General features: G+C 45.3%; 2 protein-coding genes across 3 annotated transcripts in view; both read left to right on the top strand.

Annotated features, from left to right (window-relative positions):
* Positions 1-3,057, top strand: part of LOC108921462 (tyrosine-protein kinase RYK-like) — a 41,918-nt gene extending 38,861 nt beyond the window's left edge. For both annotated transcript variants that reach the window (XM_029249167.1, XM_018730936.2), the window contains one exon: positions 1,265-3,057. In XM_029249167.1, the coding sequence (XP_029105000.1) occupies positions 1,265-1,376 (112 nt within the window). In that variant the 3' untranslated portion in view covers positions 1,377-3,057. The remainder of the gene's footprint in view (positions 1-1,264) is intronic.
* A 2,704-nt stretch (positions 3,058-5,761) lies between these two features.
* Positions 5,762-22,149, top strand: LOC108921606 (solute carrier organic anion transporter family member 2A1-like). Its single transcript, XM_018731131.2, has 14 exons — positions 5,762-5,911; positions 13,126-13,263; positions 13,665-13,824; positions 14,802-15,014; positions 15,094-15,192; positions 15,624-15,763; positions 16,363-16,438; positions 16,674-16,838; positions 17,062-17,281; positions 19,122-19,269; positions 19,974-20,143; positions 20,577-20,641; positions 21,087-21,210; positions 21,307-22,149. The coding sequence occupies exons 1-14, from the start codon at positions 5,855-5,857 to the stop codon at positions 21,425-21,427; spliced, it is 1,896 nt and encodes a 631-aa protein (XP_018586647.1). The 5' UTR covers positions 5,762-5,854; the 3' UTR covers positions 21,428-22,149.
* The last annotated feature ends 569 nt before the right edge of the window (positions 22,150-22,718 follow it).

Here is a 22,718-nt window from a genome sequence, read left to right as displayed (position 1 = left end):
AACAAATCATAACAAAAACCTCTTATCTCTGAAGTCAGTTTGAAGTGATGTGTTCAGCTTGTTCTCCTCGCAAACAGTTTTACTCTTCTGTAAGGCGCACGCATGTGGACATGCATACGTATTTGTGTGAAATGATTATTTATGTGGGAAATTGGAATGCGATGTGCAGTGAAACAATAATACAGTAGGATTGGCTTTCTTGGATTGTTCAGAGCTTCATGTACTCCATTGTGTCCTTTGAAGGCCTCAATCCGCATTCACTTCAAGTGCAGGTTTGCGGAGGTATTTTATCAGGGAAGTGTGTTTTACGCTGTTGTTACTTGGTCTGAATTTTGCTGGCACAAGCCTGTGGAGAAGCACCTCAGCTCACCAACCCCCTGGAGTTTGGGCACAGTAGCAAAGTTGGTGGAAGGAACAAACGTGACTTTGGCAGCATCTCGGCGTAATGGAGAGCTGGTGATGCCCAGTGAGGCACCATCATCGCTCTCCTGCAGGTTCCTTCAGGCTTCTGACAGCTGTAGGTCGTGGAGTTCCTGCCATCATACAAGACAGAGAGCAGTGGGCTTCATGTACACGATGCCACACGGGCGTAACACTTTGTGCTCTGCGAATTGTCTCCAACACTGTGGGTGGATCTTCAGCACTGGATTGTACTCCTCCTCTGCAGGTCCTCCTCATTTGAACCACATTATTAATCAAACGCTTTTGTTCTAGCGATGCCATCATTGTGACCTCAGAGATATTCAGCTGTTGCTCATGAGTTTCCCCATTACGTTTCAGATTCGCAGGTGCCAGATGACTTACAGGATATCGTTAAGTAGGATGTATTCTCCAGAATTTTATCTACACCTCCCTTGGGAGATGTGGTTGGACAGTTTGTTATATGTTCTGAGCATCACCTCTGGCTGCTTGGAGGTTCTGCTCACAAGGGCTCTGGATCAAAAAGTCTGTAGCTTCTCAGTTTAGTCACCAACGTTATGGAATGAGCTTCCTCCGTCCCTCACAGCTGCCCTTTCATCGTTCAAGAAGTGTCTGAAAACCCATCTCTTTCCACCCACTTCTCTTCTGCTCTCCTAATAGCTCCGTGATTTTGCACGTAACCTGTGTGTGCATCCGGAGCTCCTCACCTGTACGAAACGTGCTTCGTTTCCCCCAGATTGAGTGTTGTTTATGAGGAAATAAAGACCGTCTGTTTTCAACAGTTTGCAAGTGATGGATGTGCTGGTTTGAGAGACTTGATTTTGGTGCCTTTGTCTGGTTGCAGGTTTGCGGTGATGGCCTGCTGTTGGGCCTTGGACCCAGAAGAGAGACCTAAATTTCAGCAGCTCGTTCAGTGCCTGACCGAATTCCACGCAGCTCTCGGGGCGTACGTGTGAGATCCAGGCCCAGGCATTTTGCCACCAGCGGAAGAGCTGCTCGAGCAGACGTCGAACCCGAGCTGGAGTCCTGCTCAGACGAGCATTCGACAGACACTTTGCGAACAGGAGGATATTTTGCATTTCCGCTGCCTCTGAACAATCTTTCTGACCTGGGGTGAGAACTTCAGAATTCGCAGCTTGAGCCTCTTGAGCACCTCCCACGCGAAGTGTTTCTTCATCACAGGCAGGATTGTAGCGCAGCCCCCTGCTCAGCTTTACCACATTCTTACTCATTCTAATGAGCAGAAGTACGTGATACCAGTGTCGTTCTCGCAACTTTCTAAAATTGGATTTGGACTGTGAGCATATTTCTTGTTTTTGACGATAGATTTCCTGCGTGTCCCATTTGGACTGTTTCTGTATTGTGGGCATATAGGATGGTATTTCTTCTATTCGCAGACGTTTCAATAAACAGACTTGACAAAGTGAGTCCTCCCAATAAGTGCCAAGCTGATGGGCTCTCCCGGATGGTCCAGAGAAGAATCCCCAAATGGGAGGAGCTTCCAAATGCTATCATTGACTCACTGGGCCAATCAGGAGTGCTGTACTGCAGAACTTTTTTACTGGTAAAAATCAACAAACTGTTGAACTTTTAGCAGAAGCTCCGCCTGCCGAACTGTGTTTCAGGTGTGGGGTGAACTGTGTGCGTGCTTGCGTGCATGCGTGTGCGCATGTGGGGTTCTTGTTCCAGGCAACCATTCAGGTACCATATATGGAATCCTGGCACGTGCCATCTGACAAACTGTTACCGGAAAGTACCGGAAACCGTTTTCTACGGGGCAGCAATAGCAGTGTACAGTGTATATTTCAGTTAAGATATTTCTACAAAAAAAACTATATAATTTAACTTCTGAGCTGAAGCTGTTTTAGAGCAATAACTTCTGTTTGTGGATGAATGTCCTTCCAATTACTGTCGTTCTACTCCAGTCTCTGGTTTTATTTTCTTGGGGTTTGGTTTTTTTTTTTTGGCTTCTGTGCAAAGAGGAACGTTTCCGAACACGTTTTTGTGCATTTAGAACAAAGACTACAGTGTGTGAGAATGCGTGAGTGTGCGTGTGTCTAATCCGCTCCAGTTCACCAGCTGCCAGCGTCGAGAAGTGGAAGCATGGCGTTCGACAATCAAGTGCGCAGTGGGATCTTTTCAGCAGCTGAGCATATTTGTAAAAGTGTGTATTGTTTGGACTCGCTGGGACCGGTACCTTCAGCCTCCCTGTCCACGAGCTGCTCCGAGAACAGGACGACTGCGTCGTCATGCCCCAGGACGCCCTTCTGTCCTCTTTCACCCTCCTAAAGTTCCTACACACTGTTGATGTTGCTGTCAGAAGGTCCTGGGTTCAAACTCTAGTCCCCAGTATCGATACAGTAAGAGCACCCTGCTGTGTAAAAGGGTCATTTGCCAAATTAGCTTTGTAATCGCCTTTAACAAAGGAGTCGTCTCATTTGGTCCATTTCTTATTGGGTCAAAGGTTAAAGGTCAAGAGTTTGTGTTAATCCTTCCTTAATTCCCCCATGTTTCACTCCCCTCTGACTGCTGTACTGAAGATCATATGGTGTTGGAACTCAGCGGTTGTGTTCTACTTAACCATCTGCACTCCCAAGCTAGGAACAAATCAGCGGTGGTGGGATAAACATGTTGTCAAAATAAAGATTTATTTCTCGAAATCCATGTTGTACTTTCTCTTCTGTATGCAGCTGCAATGTATAAATTGTTGAAAAAAGCACTTACTGTAGTAATCAGAGTAAAATGAAGGGGGTTGAAACTTCCTGGCTGCAATGTGGTGGTGGGTTCTCAACTCACCTGGCTGGTGGCTGGTCTTAGGAGAATTTAATCTGTTCTCTCCTTTTCATAAATGTGCCAGTTCTTTTTTTTGAAATTTTGTGTATCAGTCACGGAGGTGTAACAACTTCCCATGGCTTTAACAACCTGAGGTTTGTCCTCTGAAATCTTACAAGACTTTTCAGTGTTTATCCAGGGCAGGGTCATGGCAGCCTATCCTGGAAATGTAAGGCGGGGTAAACCAGTACACTGAGTGGGTCACTGGTACAACGCAGAGCACTCGCACACACTGAAGGTAATTTAGTCACCTGTTCACCTGAAACACACATCTTTGGACTGTGGGAGGAAACCAGAGCACCTGAAGTAAACACAGAGGAACACTGGGACAACATTCAAACTCCATACAGACCGAACTGGATTCGAACCCACAGCACAGGAGCTGCAAGGAACTAGTGCTACCTGCTGAGAAGTTCCCATTTATATTTTTAAAAAAAAAAAAAAAAAATCCAGTTTCAAGTGTCTTGAGAAGGTGCTGCTGCTCGATCAGTGATGTTGAAAGGGTTTTTGGGGGCTGTTCTCTATTCCGTGGTACCTTCAGGGGAAATGGGCCTCGCCGTTTTAAGGACCTTTGACGTCATGATGTAAAGTCCCCACTTCTTCAGTTCGCAAGAACTTCCAGTCTGTGGAGTTCATTCCCCAATTCGTCCTCTTACGGCGCTCAAAGGAACAAGACTTTTTTTTTTTTTTTTGGTCATTTTAACCAAAAATTTTCTAAATACCTGGAAATTCTCAAAGGGTAAAAGAGTATGGATGTTTTTTCCACTTGGATCAATTGTTTTTGACTCGCATGCATTGTTTTCCTAATCGGCAGAATCTCTATTACTTTCGAAAACCCGACCGGTTGGTTTCCAAAGCAAAAGTGACTTTTTTTTTTTTTTTTTTTCCCCCCCTTCAAGTGCTTCTTCCTGATTATCTCATTTCAATCTGAATAACAGAAAATAATTTAAAAAGGTTTTGCCCATTATTCTATATAGGCTGAATTTGCAAACCTTTCTCCCTTGGGAATCTCATTTAATTCTGTTGTCTCCACACCTGAGTTTCTCTTTGACATGTCGATGCTGTGATGAATTATGGTATTTTTAAGAAAGTTATTTGGGCATATTCGATACTGGTTAACCATTCTCCTCCTGAGCTGCTGTTAACGAGGTACATCAACACCTTGAACTGGAAGAACAAGAAGGCCACGGTTGGGTGACACTCGCTCCGGTCTTTGGAGAGAATGCGGTACGTGATTCTGGCACGGACCACGTATGAAACCCGACATCGGGGGATGAGTCGCGTTGGCGGCGCGGTGTCTCGCAACAGGAAACCAAAATAATGGTGAAAATAAGACACTCGGAAAAAAAAAAAAAAAAAACCACCTTATGCGTTAGAAGAAAATACTATATACGGTAAATTGGGTTAGCAGGTGACCCAATGATTAGGGGGTTGCCTTACATCCCAAAGGTTGCTGGTTCGAATCCCACTCCTGCGAGCTGTCCTTGATGAAGGTGCTTGCCCTGATTTGACACTGTAGGAATACCCTGCTGTGTAAATGATTGTAAAAGTATTTAACACTGTAAATTGCCTTGAGTAATGTTAGTAGAAGAAATAAATACTGGTTTTAAAGGTAAATGCACGTAACGCCATGTAGGGGATCCAGACAAACAAAACACCTTATCTGCTGCATGTATTCCGCACGGTTTATTGTTATACCTGCACTTGAGACACCTTTCAGTCCAGGAAAAGCATCTTCAGACTTGTGTATCTGTAATTTACCGCTGGAATAAAACCGGCGCCGTGCGCGGTGAAATAATGGGTTGCCCCCCCCTTCTTTTTTTTGTTTGTTTTCCCAACAGATTTGTTTAGAGCCAACCCTTAACCGCGTTAATAAGCCTTGGCTGCGCTGCACAATGGAGGCAGTCACTGTCGCAGGTGAGAGTTTTACAAACCTATAAATTAAAGAGAAAAACACAGAGTGAACATCCACAAAGGTGTTATACCTGTGATGACTTGAACGCGGTGTTTAAAGAGTGCACTCGAGGGCAATGAAACACAACATTGTGAAAGAGGCTCTTTAGGCTCGTTCTTCAAGAACGCAGCCGGAGTGAGAAATAATTAATGGATATAGTGAGATATACACTATATATATATATATATACACACATATACTGTATATATAAATGATATATGAATAGCACCACATTGATAAGATGCATGTTTAATAAAGCGTATGGATTTGAGAGTGCAGATGATCCCTGCATCTCAACGGACCCCCTGCATGAAAATGCTGTCTGGCTGTAAGGTATTTTCACTGTAACGCTCGGTCCTTTGCATCACTTACTAGTTGTTTAGAAGAACGAGAGAAAACTGGAAGGAAGAAAGGAGCTCATGAGAATGTTTGTAGTAACTCCAGGTTCCTGGACACACTTCCCACCTCACAGTGTGTGTTTGTGGGCAGAGTCCTGTTGCATCACAGGAGGAAAGAGAGACTTTAAAAGGGGCTCCTGGAGGGAGACGAGAGAAGAGAAGAGGAGAGGAGAGGAGAGGAGGATCCACACACACACACACTCACGCACGGGGCTTACACACGTCTTCCGGTTCCTCGCACTGCTCCACAATGAACGTGCAGAAGCCCAAGTCAACTGCTGCTGCTTCCTTCTTCTGTAACATCAAGGTACCATTTTTGCTTCATTGACTTTACATTGCTGTGTGTTACTAATCTCTCTCTCACACACACAGCAGCACAAACGGCCTTTTGCATGAGATCTGTATACAGTGTTGCACTCTTTTCTCTATACAGCATCATGTATCCATCCTGTCTGTGTGTATAAATATTCATACAGTGTATACTGTAAGGTACCCTTAGTGTAGTCAGTGTATAAGTACAGGTGCGATGGCTGTGTGTCACAGGTGGGCTGTCACGTGCATGAATCGGTAGGTGTAATTAATTTCTTCCAAATGAAAAAGTGTTCCTGTTAGTACCGCGCTGGCCCCTGTTGAGACGACGGACGAGTGTCTTTCGGGAGAGGCGCGAGCCGGACCATGATCGGCACGTGAAGGAAGTTACACCGAAACGCACACGCTGCGCTCGGACGGACCCGAGTCCGTAATGAATATCGATTCAATGCGTGTCAATGGAAGTGGATGAATTTATGAAAAGCAATAAGTCGGCTGCGTCGCCCGCTCCGCGGGGTCGCTGCCCTCGAACCCGCTTCCACGGGAACAGAAAGACTCGCTTCTCCACGTGAAAGCGGCCGCGAGCGGCGCCAGCGGAGCGCTCGCGGGCGGCGCGAGACGCACGTGCGCCCCGCCGTACCACGCGTGTGACGCGCGCGCCTGGAACGTGGAGCCGAGGTTCGTTCCGCGGGTTTTTTTTTTTTTTTTTCCTTGCGATTCGAGTACATTTCGCACTTCTGTGAGGCATTTTTCGGTTGCTCGGGACGTGTGTGTGTGTGTGTGTGTGTGTGTGTGTGTGAGAGGTGGAAATCTGCCGTCACATCTCCAGCAGCTGTGTGAATCATCACCCTTTTGTACCTTCATTACTCAATTTGCTCACCTGATCTGGAGGTGCTGTGTCACTAAGGAGTGTTTCACATCCATTATTGATGATGTGGTGATGATGATTATTATTATTACCAGAGCAGATGACCCCATGTTCACATCTGCCGCAGTCACGCATCTTCTCACCCCTGCCAGACAGTTTCACTGTGTTTCCTGACATCTACAGTCCTGGTTAGGCCTACAGTCTTGGAGTCTGAAGGTTGTAGATTCGAATCCCACTCCTGCCGTAGCGCCGCGGACCACCCTGCTGCATTTATGCGTAAATCACGGTAAACCTGCACAGACGTGTCAGCTGAAGGACATTAATATTGAGGATGAGCTCAGTCAAAGTCATGGATGCCCCCCTGGGAGGAGATCGCAGCCCTGGAGCACCTCGCCGTTTCGGCTTCCCTTTCTCACCCCGCCGTCTGTGTGACGCGCCGTTTTTGTACAGTATCGTTTATTTACAGTAATAACGCTCCTGTCCGGCGCTCGGCAGGAAACGGCTGCCGAGACGCAGAGAGACGACGGAAACGAAATACAGGCCAACGTTCGAGTGCAAACGTCCCGTCTTGCTGAGCTCTGCTCCCCTTCCCTTCCCAACCTCCCCTACCCTTCCCGTCGCCGCCCCGCTTACTACCTCTTACATTTGCCTCCATTGCCGATCTTTCCAAGAAAGCGCATTTTCCATTCTCCTCCGTAGTTGGCCTCCCAAGCAGTTTTTTTTTGTTTTGTTTTTCGTGCACTGAAATGGACACAGAACACATATGTTTGATATTTCCCCGAAGGCTTGCGCTAACAGCCTGACCGCGGCTGCTCAGCGGACCCGTTTTGCTGGGCTTTGACAGCCTCTGCCCCCCTGCGTAGCGCTGCTCGTGAACAGATATGTCATTTAGAGCTGCGGTTTCCATGGATGCCCCCCCCCCATGCCCGGGCTGCCATAACCACGTCTCATACAACCAGATGTTGGAAGATGTGGGAGTAAAGATCTTCCGCCGGTTTGCACGGACTTCTACGGGTGAGCCGCGGTGGTTAAGAAGCCGGGCTTGCAACCTGAAGGTTGCTGGTTTGAGTCCTACCAAGGGTTCCGCGGTAGAGTCCTTCAGCGAGGTTTTTAACCTGAATTGCTAACAAGAAGTGTGAGATGCAAAATAATAACCATGCTCCCATGCCACCAGCATGACAGCTCTGAAGTTGCATAGCAAGCATGTCCATCGACTTCTGGGATCATGCTTTCGCGTGGCCCCAGGAATCGTGGGATGGTGGGGATTCCGCGTGGTTAACGTGATGTTTATTAGCACTGTGCTGCAGGGTAAGCAGGTGCTGCTGTCAGCAGGGGGTCGATCTCGGTCAGCGCCCTTCGCTCCCACCTCTCTTGCTGGTGCGTTTGACCCCAGTTATGACCTTTTGTGCTGCCCTGAAGTGGCGCCAGTCAGTCTGGTTGAGCACTGGGACTTTGACTTGCTGACGCTCACCAGCTTCCTTGCTCAAAGGTTCTAGAGCTGGCTGGGAAGTGGGGCTGGAACCAAGAATCTTCAGGTTACGGGTTGCTCAACTTTCTCCTGCTCCACTGGCTAAAGATAATGTATCCAAACCACCGCTCCCCCTTGTGACCTGAAGAGCAATTGATCACATTTCTCAGGTTAAATGCCGCTGCACTAAGGGGACCAGGATGTGTGTAGCAGAGGGGAAAAAAGGTCCACTTCATGACTGTGTACTTCTAGAGTGTGACATCAGGGGTTGTTAGAAGCCATACAGAAGGGAGGAGGAGGCCAGGGGGGGTCACAGCCCTGCTCTGTTAACACTCACAAGCTCAATGGAGGTTTGTAGAGGACCAGCATGTTTTTGGGCCCGTCTTATACAATATTTTTCCGTCTTTTTTTTGTTTTTTTTACCAAGAACTGTTTGTTTGTGAGAATGGGGGGCACGTGGTGCAGCGGGTTTGACCGGGTCCTGCTCTTCGGTGGGTCTGGGGTTTGAGCCCTGCTTGGGGTGCCTTGCGACAGACTGGCGTCCTGTCCTGGGTGTGTCCCCTCCCCTTCCAGCTTTACGCCCTGTGTTGCCAGGTTGGGACAAGGGGTTTCAGCCAGTGTGTGTGTGTCTGTGTGTGTGTGTCTGTTTGTTTGTGTGGATGCAGCACAATCCCTGGACAGGAAGTGCTTTGAAGTCCAGTACTGAGTGTTGTCCAGGGAACAGATTTATCGCTGTGCCTGTGAAGCTGCTTTCGGGAGGAAGATGAACAGGAGACTCTACGGAGCCCACAGGTGTCCCCCGCGCTGCCTGGACCTGGAGAACAATACCCCTGCGTCTGGGCCCTGGATGGCCATCATACCCAGCTTCCCTCCATTCTGTTGCCCAGCGTGAGCTCGCACAGGCACAATGGCTCTTGGAAGGGTTCGACGCAAAGGAGGGGCGTTGCAGATTTTCAGGAGCATCGGAATCAGTGTTATGGCGCAGCGCTCCTTCAGCAGCGCCCGTGTTGTGTCTCAGCTGACCCACACTTTGTTTGCCTCGATATGGTTCGCAGGGCAACCCCAGGTGAGGTGACTTCCCATAGCGTCGTGCAGGGAAACGTCCCGAGTGGGTAGCCGTGACCCCAGCTGCATGCGGTCGCAGCACGAGAGCCTCCTTCTGCTGTGCTCAGGGACGCTTTACTGGGGTCTCAATCCCCTTTATGCTCTATTGTATAAACCATAAGGGTATATAAACTATCAACATGTGTGAAAGTTAAATTCTATAATAGGGCTCTGATGTATTTTTCAATAATTTTGCACATTCATGTTAAAGTAACGCTAATATAGAGTATCACTAATGCAAATATGGAATAGTACTACATTTTCATGCTGCACTTTTCCTTTCACTTTCATTTTTAAATCTGTTTTCTTCCACTTTTTCATCCCAACTACAGCACTCACTTTTTCACCTACTAGTTATTATAAGTTAAAGTACCTTGAAGGGAATCGCAAGACCAAAGTTTCGTAAACACAACGCAGTTATTGAAAGACGCCCAAAGACGGAGACCCGGGCGATAATACAGCGGCGCGGCCGGGCGATGTTATCATGCAGCAGGTGGAACGGTCGTCATTAGACGTCATGATTAAATGTTGTGACTCAAAAATAACAATGAGGTTGACAGGAAAAGTCATAAATCTGGGTAGTGTAAATTGTGTTAAAAAGTTTACATTTATGTTACATTTGTTTTTTTACATTTACATTTATTCGTTTAGCAAATGCTTTTCTCCACAGTGACGTACATCTCGGAGAAAATAGAATTTGTGCGTTACATTGGGAGAAAGAGAGACATAGTTGCAGATGTGATTCTTAAGAAAACCTAGTTTCTTTGTTTCCGCTTTATGCACCGATGTTCATCGCACGAGTAGGTGCATAAAACTAAGAATGGACAATTCCTGATCACCTTCCTATACATTTTTTTTTTTGGAAAAGGTACGCAAACATTTAGGTACAATAGAGGAATAGCTCTGTAAAGTCTTATGTGGACATGATCATAAAGTTATGGTGCATGAACATTTACACTTTACATGAGCTTAAGAGATCATGGGGAAAGTGAGTCCAGAAGAGGTGAGTTTTCAGACCCTTTTTAAATGTGGACAGAGATTCAGCAGTTCTGAGTGAAAGGGAGAAGTCATTCCACCACAACGGAGCCAGAACAGAGAACCTCCGTACTTTACATGCGCGGGACCACCAAGCGGAAGTAGATGGGTGAAGGGGTTGATAAATTCTTGTAAATAGCTGGGAGCAGTTCTATTGATGCTTTTGTAGGCCATAACCAGGCTCTTAAATTTGACCCGGGCAGCTCTAGGAAGCCAGTGCACAGAAAGGAGTAGAGGAGATGCATGAGAACGTTTTGGCAAGTCAGACACAACTCGGGCAGCAGCGTTCTGTATCAACTGTAGAGGTTTGATGGCGGTAGCGGGAAAGCCACACGAGAGAGTTGCAGACGCTTTTCTCCAAAGCGACTTCCAATGAACTCTATGAGTTCTCTACAGGTTGCTCAACTTTCTCTTCCTCCACTCGCTAAATATATCCAAACCACCCCTCCCCCTTGTGGCCTGAAGAGCAATTGTCAGTAATTGATCACATTTCTCAGGTTAAATGCCGCTGCGCTCCTACCTCTAAGTTGAGGATTACCTGCAAATGTGGGTACGCAGAAGGGCCCAGCAACATCAAACTTGCCATCTAAGTGTGTGTTTGTGAGAGAGTGTGATTGTTTGGGAACAGGCCCACTCATTATGGGTAAGATACCACACTGAGTAAGAGACCCGTTGGTCAAGCGCATCGCAGTTTCTGCCAAGTCTAGAATATCATGCAGCGGACGGCGCAGTTACTTCCACACCATCTCCAGAGCTTCAGACAGCATATACAGTATATTCGCTGTGCACCACCCTCCTATATATACGTTTCTCAATTTAAAGATAGGAAAATGCAGCTTCCGTTCACAAATAATCATGCCGTATCTCGTAAGTTTTAACTTCTGAAAGATTTTAATCTATTTGCTCATGATTTAAAAGAAGTTTCTGAAAGATTTCTGACGATTTATCTTTCGGTGCCCAGAGGGGTACAACTGGAGCAAGAGTGCACATGTTAATTTTGTTTGTAGTAAGCATTCCAGATGGCTTATTCCAGAACAAAAAAAAAAAAAGAAGGGTTTATTCTCCTCTGTGTGTGTGGTGGGCCACTGAGAGTAGAAGGGATGATTTCAGTTAACCGTTTGCGAGCCCAGATTTCGAAACAGTCCGAAGGTTCGATTCCCCCACCTGGGCCAGACACTGGTTCGTTTTCCCCGACCAACTGCAGTTTGAAGGTCTACAGCACGGCTTATTATAGCAAACACTTTCATGCAAAGGACTTTAAATGTCAGTTTTTTGGTAGAGTTAAGTAAGCTGTACTAGTGCAATTGAGTTATAAGTATCCCAATCAAGGGTACAACATCCGGTTCGGCTCTGACCACTGCACTTCCTGCAGCCTTTGGCCGCACGCAGTTGGTTGTTTGATCTGATCCGCTTCTGTAAGTCGCCAACACGTACAGCGAAAACCCCTCCATCCCACGAACCATGAACTTGGGGCGAATCCTCTGCCTTTGCGATCTGATGCATTCGCAGTGAGCCAATTCAGCTGGAAACCGGATACGCTACAAGGTGCAGGTTGCGGAACTCAGGTGTGAAGGAAGCAAATACGTGGGGTGACAGAAAATGTATAAAATTAAAAAGGGGCCTCATGGTGGCACAGCGAGTAGTGCTGCTGTCCCATAGTGCCTGGGTGGTATGAGAGAACATGGGTTTGATCCCCTCTCAGTCTGTGTGGAGTTTGCATGTTCTCCCCGTGTCTGCATGGGTTTTCTCCGGGTGCTCTGGTTTCCTCCCACAGTCCGAAGACATGCTGTTCAGGTTCCCCCATAGTGTGTGAGTGACACAGAAAGCGTGTGTTTCACTGATACATGGATGAGTAACCCCTTGTAAGTATTGTATCCAGCAGCGTAAGTCACCTTGGTGAATAAGGCGTGTGGGCTAGTAACACTATGTATTATGCATTCTAAGTCACTTTGGAGAAACGTGTCTGCTAAGTGAATAAATGTAAAGTTAGAATGCAGTGTTCCCAATGTTATCACAGGGATGGTTCCATTCCTATAAAATTAATAGGGCTCAGATGTTCTGCTCTCCTTCCCCTGTATTGTACGTGGTTGCAATCTCTATCCATGTTACCTATAGCCTGGTTGTTTCGGAATATCATCACTAAGTGTGTAAATTTGCATGTTTTCTCTGCAAAATGAAACCAAGACAGCTTTGACTCCTCAGTGAACATTTTACAGGAATGAACTGTGACCTTTCCCGATAAATTACCCCGGTGCACTCAGGGCACTTTGGAACTCTTCAGGAATGATCTAACACAGTGAGCCATAAATAATGTCTTCTTGACGTGGGAAGTTATTCCGTTACTTTTGTTTACCCTTGGGGTGGATCAGAACACATTATACTGGCTGTCAGTTTGAGTAAATACCACATGATGTGCATTGTACAGTACCGCCGTTGTAGTAACGTAGTAGATTTTTGTCATGCAAACATCCCAACACTAAAAATGAAAATAAATGACAAATGCGACAGTGCTGAAGATCATAAGGTTGTTGCAGCAATAAAGTATTGAGAAATAAATGTGTTCTTTTTAACAGACAATATTAATCAGTCATAGCAGTGATCAGGTTAGTTAGAAGACCTTTCAGAGCAGACGTCTGCAGTTGCATTGTTTTCTACGAGGTTCCCCGTCACTGTGGCCCCTCATTTTGATGGTGCAACGAAACCCACGAGCTTGCTCTGCCTTTCCCCTCTTCTGCAGGTCTTCGTCCTGTGCCACGGCCTGCTGCAGCTGACTCAGCTGCTCTACAGCGCCTACCTGAAGAGCAGCCTCACCACCATCGAGAGACGCTTTGGCCTCAGTAGCTTCTCCTCCGGTGTCATCTCATCCCTTCATGAGGTAAGGTGCCCTCGGGTGAAATGCCCCCTGGCATGACGCTGCAGTGGGATAGTGAGTGGAAGTAGGAAGCAAAGCTAGAGGCTCTGGAGTTCATTAAATCCAATTCTGGACTTTAATGCCCATCAACACCTTGATGAATAATTGTGCAAACTGCCACCATCTTTATGGCCGGCACTCGTGTTAAGATGTGTTTTCCGTCCAAAATGTAACACTAAGTCCATGGGATATGATGTATATGTTTTCGATGCATATGATTTATGTCTCTGCAATCTTGAAAACTGGGGCATGAATATGAAAAATAGATAACAGTGATGGCAGGGGTGTGGGTGACGGTCTTCCCTTGGCTCCCTGCTACTCCCTCTCACTATCTAAATCCCTGAGAAGCTCTGCCTCTCTTCCAGGTGGGGAACACAGCTCTGATAGTGTTCGTCAGCTACTTCGGGAGCCGGATCCACCGGCCGCGGCTCATTGGAATTGGCGGTCTGCTCATGTCCCTCAGTGCCGTCCTCATGGCTTTGCCCCACTTCCTGTCCCAGCCCTACTCGTACTCCGGATTTAATAGTAAGCACCATAACAGTGCTGTGCACTTGGGGTTAGATGACGAGGCCATCCGTACCTTGGCATTCCCTGCATCACTAAAATGGTAGCAATTTAGCTTTTGTAGGTGATCATTTATACAGCTAGATAGCAGATAAATTCAGCTTAACTATACTATTGAATTGTTCAACAGCAGAACCTCTCCTTGAGTTTGATTTAACACCCATCACTGTAGCTACCTGCTGCCCAAGATGTTTTATTTCCAAAATAAAAGCCTTACGGATATAAGAAAGTGTGCAAGAGCACAATGGACTCTTTCGTCCGCTCTGCAAGTTTTAGAGCATCAGGTTGCAGAAGCTGTGCTGCTGGCAGTGGGAGAGCTTTGGAGAGCCACTGTGTATTTTCTTACTCGACACCGGCACATAAATCAGATGGAAACATCAAACTCCTCAAAGCTGCGGGGAGCCAAGGGGATTAGGCAGTCTCAGAAACAAGCGTTTTGTTTTCAGTCTGCGTCTTCAGCTGGGATGCCATTTAAAGGTCACTCACACTGTCTGCAGAAATTAAATGTTTGTCTTGCTGCTCCCCCAAGCGTATGCTCCCCCAGTTTTGCAAGGCCAAGATAAGCCTCCTAAAAGCCAAGATTCCTCAGTGTCTCGTGTTATGTCACGTTATAGCCTCGGAAATGAGACGAGTATAAAGGTATCAGAAGTCTTGTGCCATTGGGGTTAGAAGCATGAATGTGCAATTGATGTTTGAATCAACCTCATAACTGTTCAGTTGTGTTTCCTATCAAATTATGGCCATTTCATTGCTTAATCATGGCCTTCGTCACAAACAGCTTTCAGTTTTTACCCATTTACAGACCTTTTTTGGAGAAATCTAGTTAAGTACACTACTTCATGGTACTACAGGGCTCCTCCTTCATGTTGAACTAACTACCTACATGCTACCTGTGTTTCTTCCCTTTGATGTCTACTACCTTGTGTTTTGTGCAACAGGCAGAATGGACATGTGTGATTTGACGGCTAACTCCTCTGGCCTGGAGCGGTGCAGGCAGGAGTCTTCCCATCGGCTCTCAGATCCCAGTGGCTTGTGGCTGCTGATGGCCTGTGCGCAGCTGCTGTTTGGTGTGGGTTCTGTGCCTATCCAGCCTTTTGGCATCTCTTATGTGGATGACTTTGCTGAACCTGGAAACTCCCCCCTCTACATTGGTAAGGGACCTTGCTGCAGAGTGGTCACAAGTTCTCCCTAATGAGGCACTTTTCTTAATTTTTTTTTTCTCTTCCCCAGCAATTCTCTTTGCAGTGTCTGTGTTTGGCCCAGCCTTTGGGTACCTACTGGGCTCTGTGATGCTGCGGATATACGTAGATGTGGACAAAACCCAACAAGGTAAGTTTTTTTTTTTTTTATGGAAACGTGTCCCTGGAATGGAATTTCACACATTCAAAAATTGTGTAACTTCAAGGGAACAAACATATCTTTATCTGCAAGAAGAAAATCTGCCCTATAGTAGGGCATAGGGCAGTGAACTTTGAAAACACAATGTCTGCCTTACAAAACTCTGCCTGTGTTTAATTTAGAAGTGATATGATTTGGCTTTTCCCAGAATGCTTGTTGCTGCTATTAAACTATCAACTGCTAAAGTCATACAGTTCATCTAACAACAACCAACTGTAAAAAAGTCTTAAATTGCCTTTGAAAAGATATACTCTCATAAGTTATGGAAGGATCACACAGAAGAATGGCTGTCTGATGCCATTTGTGGTGTACTGCAGTGTCCCCATGGTTCACTATATTAAGTAAGTTCTTTCCCTTCCCAGTCCTGGAGCTGACCCCCAAGGACCCACGCTGGGTGGGTGCTTGGTGGATGGGTCTCCTCATCTCCTCAGCATGCCTTGCACTTACTTCCCTCCCTTACTTCTTTTTCCCCCGACATATGCAGAAGGGGGTTCCGGAAAAGGTAGGTAGCACAATATCACCTCGATCCTTCGTTGCCTTAGAGCAGGTCCCCAAACAAGTTTTCATTTAAAAAAAAAAAAAAAAACTTCAGGATGATGTACTGAGGTCTTAAAATGCAAATGTCATGCTATGATCTCTGTTGACTGACAACTAGTCATTAGGCTATACTTCTTCCAGAATATTATGATGTAACATCTCATGTAAGGGGGCAGTCCACAAGATACTTGTAAAGTTGCAAAATGTTTGAATAGAATCATCCATCCTTTGTCCAAGTGAAACTTCCAAGTAGTGCTTGTTAAAAAACCGTAATGTTTAAGTTCATAGTTCACTTCGGTCTTCTCTTGCCAACTAATCAGAATATCAGTCAACGCCCAGGGTATCTAAGAGTAGGCCTGCCACAACCAGCCATGTCAGTAAAAATGGTCTGAATAAACAAAATCCCAGATAAGCTGGGACCATTTAATCTTTCTAAGAACTTCAGTATAAGAACACAGCCTGGATAACAAATAGTAAAAGGAAAAAAAAAATCAATTTAAAGAAATGTCAAAAATGTTTTGAAACATTTAAGTTCTTATACATGATTTTGTTGATATTTCTCAGGTAATTGGAGCTGAAACAGACAACCTGAAAGAGGACTTGCAGAGGTCAGAGGTCTCATTGGTCGACTTCCTGAAGAGTGAGTTGATAGTGATGTTAGGCTAGAGGCAATCAGATGTCCTTGTTCTTTTATTTGTTTGGTCATGACTCAGACAGATGAATTTAAGAGACTTCCATTTGTACCATTACATTTCATGCTGAGATCTGTAGAGGTCAATTTGGTCTGTTTCGCAAACCTTGACCATAGTGTTTCAGTCAGCTAGTCCAAACTGGAAGACCTGCATCTCACCACGAATGTACTGGCTTCTTCCCAGTGTTTCCCCGACTCTTCGTACGACTGCTCCTCAGTCCCTTCTTCCTGCTGCTGGTGCTATCCCAGTGCTGCTTCTCCTCTGTCATCGCTGGCCTGGCCACCTTCCTCAACAAGTTCCTGGAGTTCCAGTACAGCACCTCAGCTGCATACAGCAACCTGCTCATTGGTGAGCATGGGTACACTGGCTGGGTAGCCCCCTAGCTGCCTTGTAATATGCTGCCTTAGTAGATCCAATGGTAATGTTACTTCTTTTGAGTGTACTTTAGCTCATTCCACTGACTTATGTGCCCATTGTAAAGTGGAAGATGAAAAAGTCCCAAGGCTCAACTTCCTCCTGCACCCTTGTAGTTCTCTGTGTTCAAGGACTCTCCTGTGTTACTCCACTGCAGGGGCCATCAATCTGCCAGCAGCTGCCATAGGGATGCTGCTGGGTGGGGTAATCATGAAGCGTGCTGGACTCTCCATGAAGGCCATCCCAAGGTTCTCCATTGCGGTCCTCTTCGTCTCCATCTTGCTGTGCCTCCCACTGTTCTTCATGGGCTGCTCCACCCAAAATGTTGCTGGGGTCAATGTTGGTTACAGAGGACAAGTGGACTGGCATGTCAGAAGGTTGGTCATCTGATTCCAACCATCTTAAAATCTCCTTTACCTCCCATCTATTATTTTTAGCACATAAACTACAATAAATAGGCCATAAATAACATAGAAGCAAAAAGAATGTTCCATGTTCAGATCTTTGAAGAGACAAATTACCTAATTTAATTTTGGTATTGGGACAAATAACGAACTATAATGGTTTGTTAGTAGCCTTAAATAATAGTATTACCTTGAATATACAGTAGCTAGTATTAATATGCAAGTAGTTTAGTTGATTATATGATCTAGCCCTGATTAAACAAGGATGGATTAAGTCCCATTTAACCTTTCTCCAAAGTGATGTACAATTTTAGCATTTTATATTAAGCTACTTACAATTATTTACTCATTAATACTCAACGGTAGTTTCTGCTGTAGTAATTCAGGATAAGTATATTGCACAGGGGTTCCACAGCAGGAGTGCATACTCAGACCTTCACCCGCTTATTGCAAGAACAGCTCTAACCACTATACCACCTGCTGCCTCTTACAGATGGATGTTTTGCGGCTAGCGAAAGCTCTGAGCTGTGAAAACAATAAACAGAACTTCTATTAATTTAGAAAAAATATAAGAAAGTGATAGGAACTAGTGACATCCCTGGAGTCATGAAACTGATTGGGAGGCATTAGGTATGGAAACAGCATCGGCACCTTCTGCTGCTCAGAGTGAGAGAAGCATTTTTTTCTGCCTGACTGACTGTAATTGGAAAGTGGTCCCCTTCCCCAATTCCCCAAAAAATGTCAAACTTTTTCAGTGTTTTCTTTTCTGAGTCAGAGTTCACCGTTTGAAACTCAAAGACCGTGCCGACTCATGTAATTACCAGGGACGATGGCGCAGCAAAATTGGGTCTTAACAATACACATGTCTGAAGTCCAACGACACTACCGATGAAAATGCAAAAGACTACATGATCTGTTTGAAAGCACTGGTAGAATTCCATGCAATCTATTTTAAGTGTATGGTGCTTGTATTATGCTGCTACGTGCTTGGTCTTCTGGGTGGCGTGGCTCAGCATTCACCTACGCCATTGTAAACTAAGAAGTATCCCAGCGTTTGCAGAAGGGAAAGGGAGGGGGAAAAAAAAGAAAAAAAAAAGTTACCAGCATTATGCCTTTATTTTCAAAGTTATATTTCAATGGCAGCAAAGCATGAGCTGCCAGGTTTACCTTGAGGGAGCTGCATGCCTCTGCAAGAACTGCCAGATTAAAGGATGAGGTCAACCAGCTCTGCAAGAGCACATGCTGCGCACTGATCGAGCCAAAGATCTCGGAGTCATCATTGCATAAGATAAACAAAGGAAGCAATATACGAGGCTTTAATTGGTTAGGAACAGTCGACAAATTGTGGGTGCCTTTGAAAGCGGACCGCACATCTCACTTGCGTTGCTGCAGAGACACACGTGAATAGCCTGAACACATATATAGCTTCTCTGTGCTGTCCTGCCGAGGTACAATTCATAGCACTCTTAGACAATGAGTTAAACCCGTGAAAGAGCAGGGCCTCTCCAGTTAAACTTCTGCCTTACACAGAATTGTTTCCATGCATTATATGGAACTACATTGCTCTGAAGCTGTTTGTAACAGTGTCAAAATGCTGGCACAGCAACATTTCTTGAGAATCATATGAACCGTTGATGATGTCCTCTAGAATGTAAAGCAGCACAGTTCTGAGTTTTCCTCTTATGAAAACCAAAAACTCCTCCATCCCCCCACCCTACCATGCTTTTGCAGAATGGAAACAAAGACTTTGCCCAAGGCATGCTGGTATGATGGTAAAAGCTGAAATGTAACATTCTTGGCCTCCTCTGTACAGACCTCCCCCGTCATGCCTCGCCAACTGCTCCTGTCCCAAGAATGCTTTCAACCCGGTGTGCGGCTCGGACAACACAGAATACATCTCTCCTTGCCATGCAGGCTGCAGTGTTGTTTCCTTCGATCATCAGAATCCCCACAGGGTCCAGGTAAGGGCCTACTGCAGCCCACGCTCAACAAGCAGCCACAACAAGGGTCCTTGACTGTTCACGGGGTCTTTGGATATATCAGCAAAGGCTGCAGTGATAGTGAGAAAAAAAAAAAACTCAAACTTTTATTAACCAGCTAAAACCTCCATCAGCAAAAGAGGAATTCAGAAGAGCAAAGCAATACCTTGGGTAGATTATGAATAAATTACAAACCCTTTTTTAACAAAGCCAATTGATTTGTGGAGTTCAGTTAACAATCAATTACCTTCCATAATCAGTCTTTAATTAGCTAAACCATCAAGGCAAAACACAAAGTCCCACTATCTTCTTTAAAGTGTTTAAATGTTTGGAAATCCACTTTCTAGAACCAGTTTTTTTTTTTTTTTTTAAATTGCCACATAACAGCTTTGTAGCTTTCAGGAGGAAAGATGGAGAGAGTAATTAGACTCTGCTGGATCCAATTAAGTGGTCAAATCAAGCACAGCATGCCTGTTATCTCACTGTCTGGTAGAAGGACTTAACAAAGCAAAGAGTCTCCATAGACATGGCTGCTACATACTAGTAACACCCTGCCCGATACACCGATGGGTGTGTATAAACCCCATTATAAGTGTGAAACATGTAACTCTACAGTCAAGTACCTACAGTAGGTCTGATAAGCCTTGATGACAGGTTTCTACACAGCCCCTGTCTTCCCTGCACAGGCGTACAACAGCTGCAGTTGCATTCAGGAGGGGGCCGTACCAGGCAGCGCCAGGCCCGGCTCCTGTGCCAACAGTTGCCCTTACTATCTCCTGCCGGTCATATTTCTCATCTCCCTGGCTGGGTTCATCGCTAGCTTTTCCCACAATCCCATCTACATGATGGTACTACGGTAAGGTGCCAGTTGCTCCTTCCTTCCCCTGTAAGACATAATAGGTTTCTGTTCCTCAAATTTCCCTTGTTTTACAGCACATTAACTGTGTTACTGTTTGTTGTGGTCTGATGCATTGCTGCTTATTTCTTCAGTGCTTGCCATCTGATGTTCATTTTGACTCGTTTTAAGACTATGTACTATTACTGTATACCTTCAACTTCCTTACAATATTTCAGTACTGCTTACAGTTCCCCAATTTCCTTTTCCCCGCTGTTTTCATAACATTATTTCCTGCTATCTTCTAACGCATAGTTTTTTGTAATGGTTCTTATTTTCTAACTCAGCTCTGATTTGCTGCTCATTAACTCTTATGTGTTATAGTATTTCCCAGCATCCAGTTTTTCTGCAGTATTTTTTTTGTAACCTGGAAAACTCCTATTTTCAAATATAGGACTATACCCCAAGATGAGAAGTCTTTCACAATAGGAGTTCAGTTCTTGATCATGAGAGTGCTTGGTAAGTAAAAAAACATTAAAAGGACTTTTATAGCTACATAGTATATTTTGTAATTGAGCTGTACTGTTCAGAGTAATCAAACATTAACTCAAATCTAAGAGAGAAAGTTCATATTAAAACACTGTTGAAAAATATTAGGTAACTGTAGCTCTTCCCTGCAAGCATAGAAATGTTTAGTGTTAGAAATGTGTTTAGTGTTACAGCGCCATCCAGTGACAGTCCATTTCAGCAGGGAATGAGGTGACTAATGAAGAATCTTTCAGTAAATACTGTCTCACATTTTCCCACCATTGTGCCAACTCGGAGCAAAGCTACTCATACCAAAAACATCTCAGGTTTTTTAATACAATGAACAGCTAAAATGTAAATTCCTTTGGATTAAAGAATTTTCTCAAATATACAGTATATTAAGGCATGCAATTAAACGTTTTCCCCTCATACCTAGCGTGGTTGCCTGCCCCTGCAATCTTTGGGATGGTTATTGACTCCACCTGCATATGGTGGAAGAAGACCTGTGGCAACAAGCTTGGCTCCTGTGGTTACTATGACAACAACCTGCTTAGAAACAGGTAGGGCAATGCAGCAAGTGGCACAAGTTCCTGTACTGTGAAAGAGTTTCCAGAATCCGGTGACGAGCGCATTCGTTCCTCCCCCTTCTCTTGCAGGTACCTGGGCCTCCAGGTGGGCTTCAAAGTCATGGGGGTTTTCCTGCTGACCATTGTAGCCTGGAAAGTGCAACGCACCAGAGACTACAGCCTGACTGAGAAGCAGGAAGGGCCTGTGTGACGGTTAGAGGTGCGGGCTGCGACCTGCGGTGCTCTTATACGGCGGATACACTGACCTCAGCTTTATTCTGTGCGTTTGTGGCTAGTGGTGAGGACCACCTGCCATGCCTCCATGCTTCTCCCAGCGCCCGTTCTCCTTCAAGGAAGGAAAAGACAACACCTGCTTTGCATGGACCCCCGCCATGACAGACTCCTGTATGCCAAAAACCGGTGCCTTGTGGAGAAGCTCCCCAGCCTTGTTGGCTCACTGGGTCCAGAGGCTGAAAATCGCAGCTGAAAAATAGGCTTTATCTATGTTACGATATTAGCTCATTTAAACTGCCGGTGACCTCTGACATTTGGGGCATTATCTGGTGTTTACATAAACGTTTTATTTCCCTGCTTTTGCCTCACACCATTCCTCGTGGTAAGAATTTTTTTAAATTTTTTTTTTTTTTTTTAATTAAAGCAGTTTTCTAACAAACTAGTTAGCCTAAGTTTGAGGCTTGCTGTTGCTTTCAATCAGCATGACTGACACACAGCTAGTTAAACCTTAAACACACACAAGCCAGCTGTAGCGGGCATAGTGTTCTTTCACCGAAATGTAGCGTACGTTATATTTTTTTTTTTTTTTTTTTACAGCCTTTAGTGTTTCGACTGTATATACCCAACGTTATGTTGTCAGATTTGTACCTCACTGCGGTTGACATGTATAGAAGGATTAAAAGAGAACTGAGTTAATAATTGTTGTGAAAAATGTATCTGTCTGGACATATTTACATCTGGCTCGGCCTCCCGAGTCACCCAGCCTGCGAAAAGCGCTCTTCCCGTACCCAGGCTGCTCACCGCTGCTCATCTTTCCTCCAGAGCAACTTGCAGTGTTAGATTTGTGCTCTGTTTGATTTATACAGTTGGGCCATTTTTTTTTTTTTTTTTGCTGGATTCAAACCCGGGTCGTTCAATGGCGAGACAACGCTTCTAAGCGCTATGCTGGAAGTTGTTCCTGTGTACCCCTTGTGACGGGGAGCCTCTTGCTGGAGGCGCAAGTGGTCCCAGTCTGAGATAGATGATACTGTGCAAGTCCAGCAGGGTGTGTGAGCTGAACCTTGGGCCTGTCGCACGAGCGTAAGTCGCTCCATGGCTCATGGTTTGGTCCAAACCTTGGAGGACAACATGTCTGCTGTCGTTTCCAGGTGTGGAAATTGCCATTTGGCAAACAACTGGAAACAATTAACAGGAGCCTGAAGGAGAAGAAACCCTAACCCCATGTTGCTGATGAATGTTATCCGTCCTGTATGAATTGGGAGTGAGAA

This window comes from Scleropages formosus, chromosome 25 (genome assembly GCF_900964775.1).
Source record: "Scleropages formosus chromosome 25, fSclFor1.1, whole genome shotgun sequence".
In the NCBI taxonomy this organism is placed as follows: domain Eukaryota; kingdom Metazoa; phylum Chordata; class Actinopteri; order Osteoglossiformes; family Osteoglossidae; genus Scleropages; species Scleropages formosus.
Note: the sequence above shows the minus strand (reverse complement) of the source record. Positions and strands in the feature narration are given on the sequence as shown.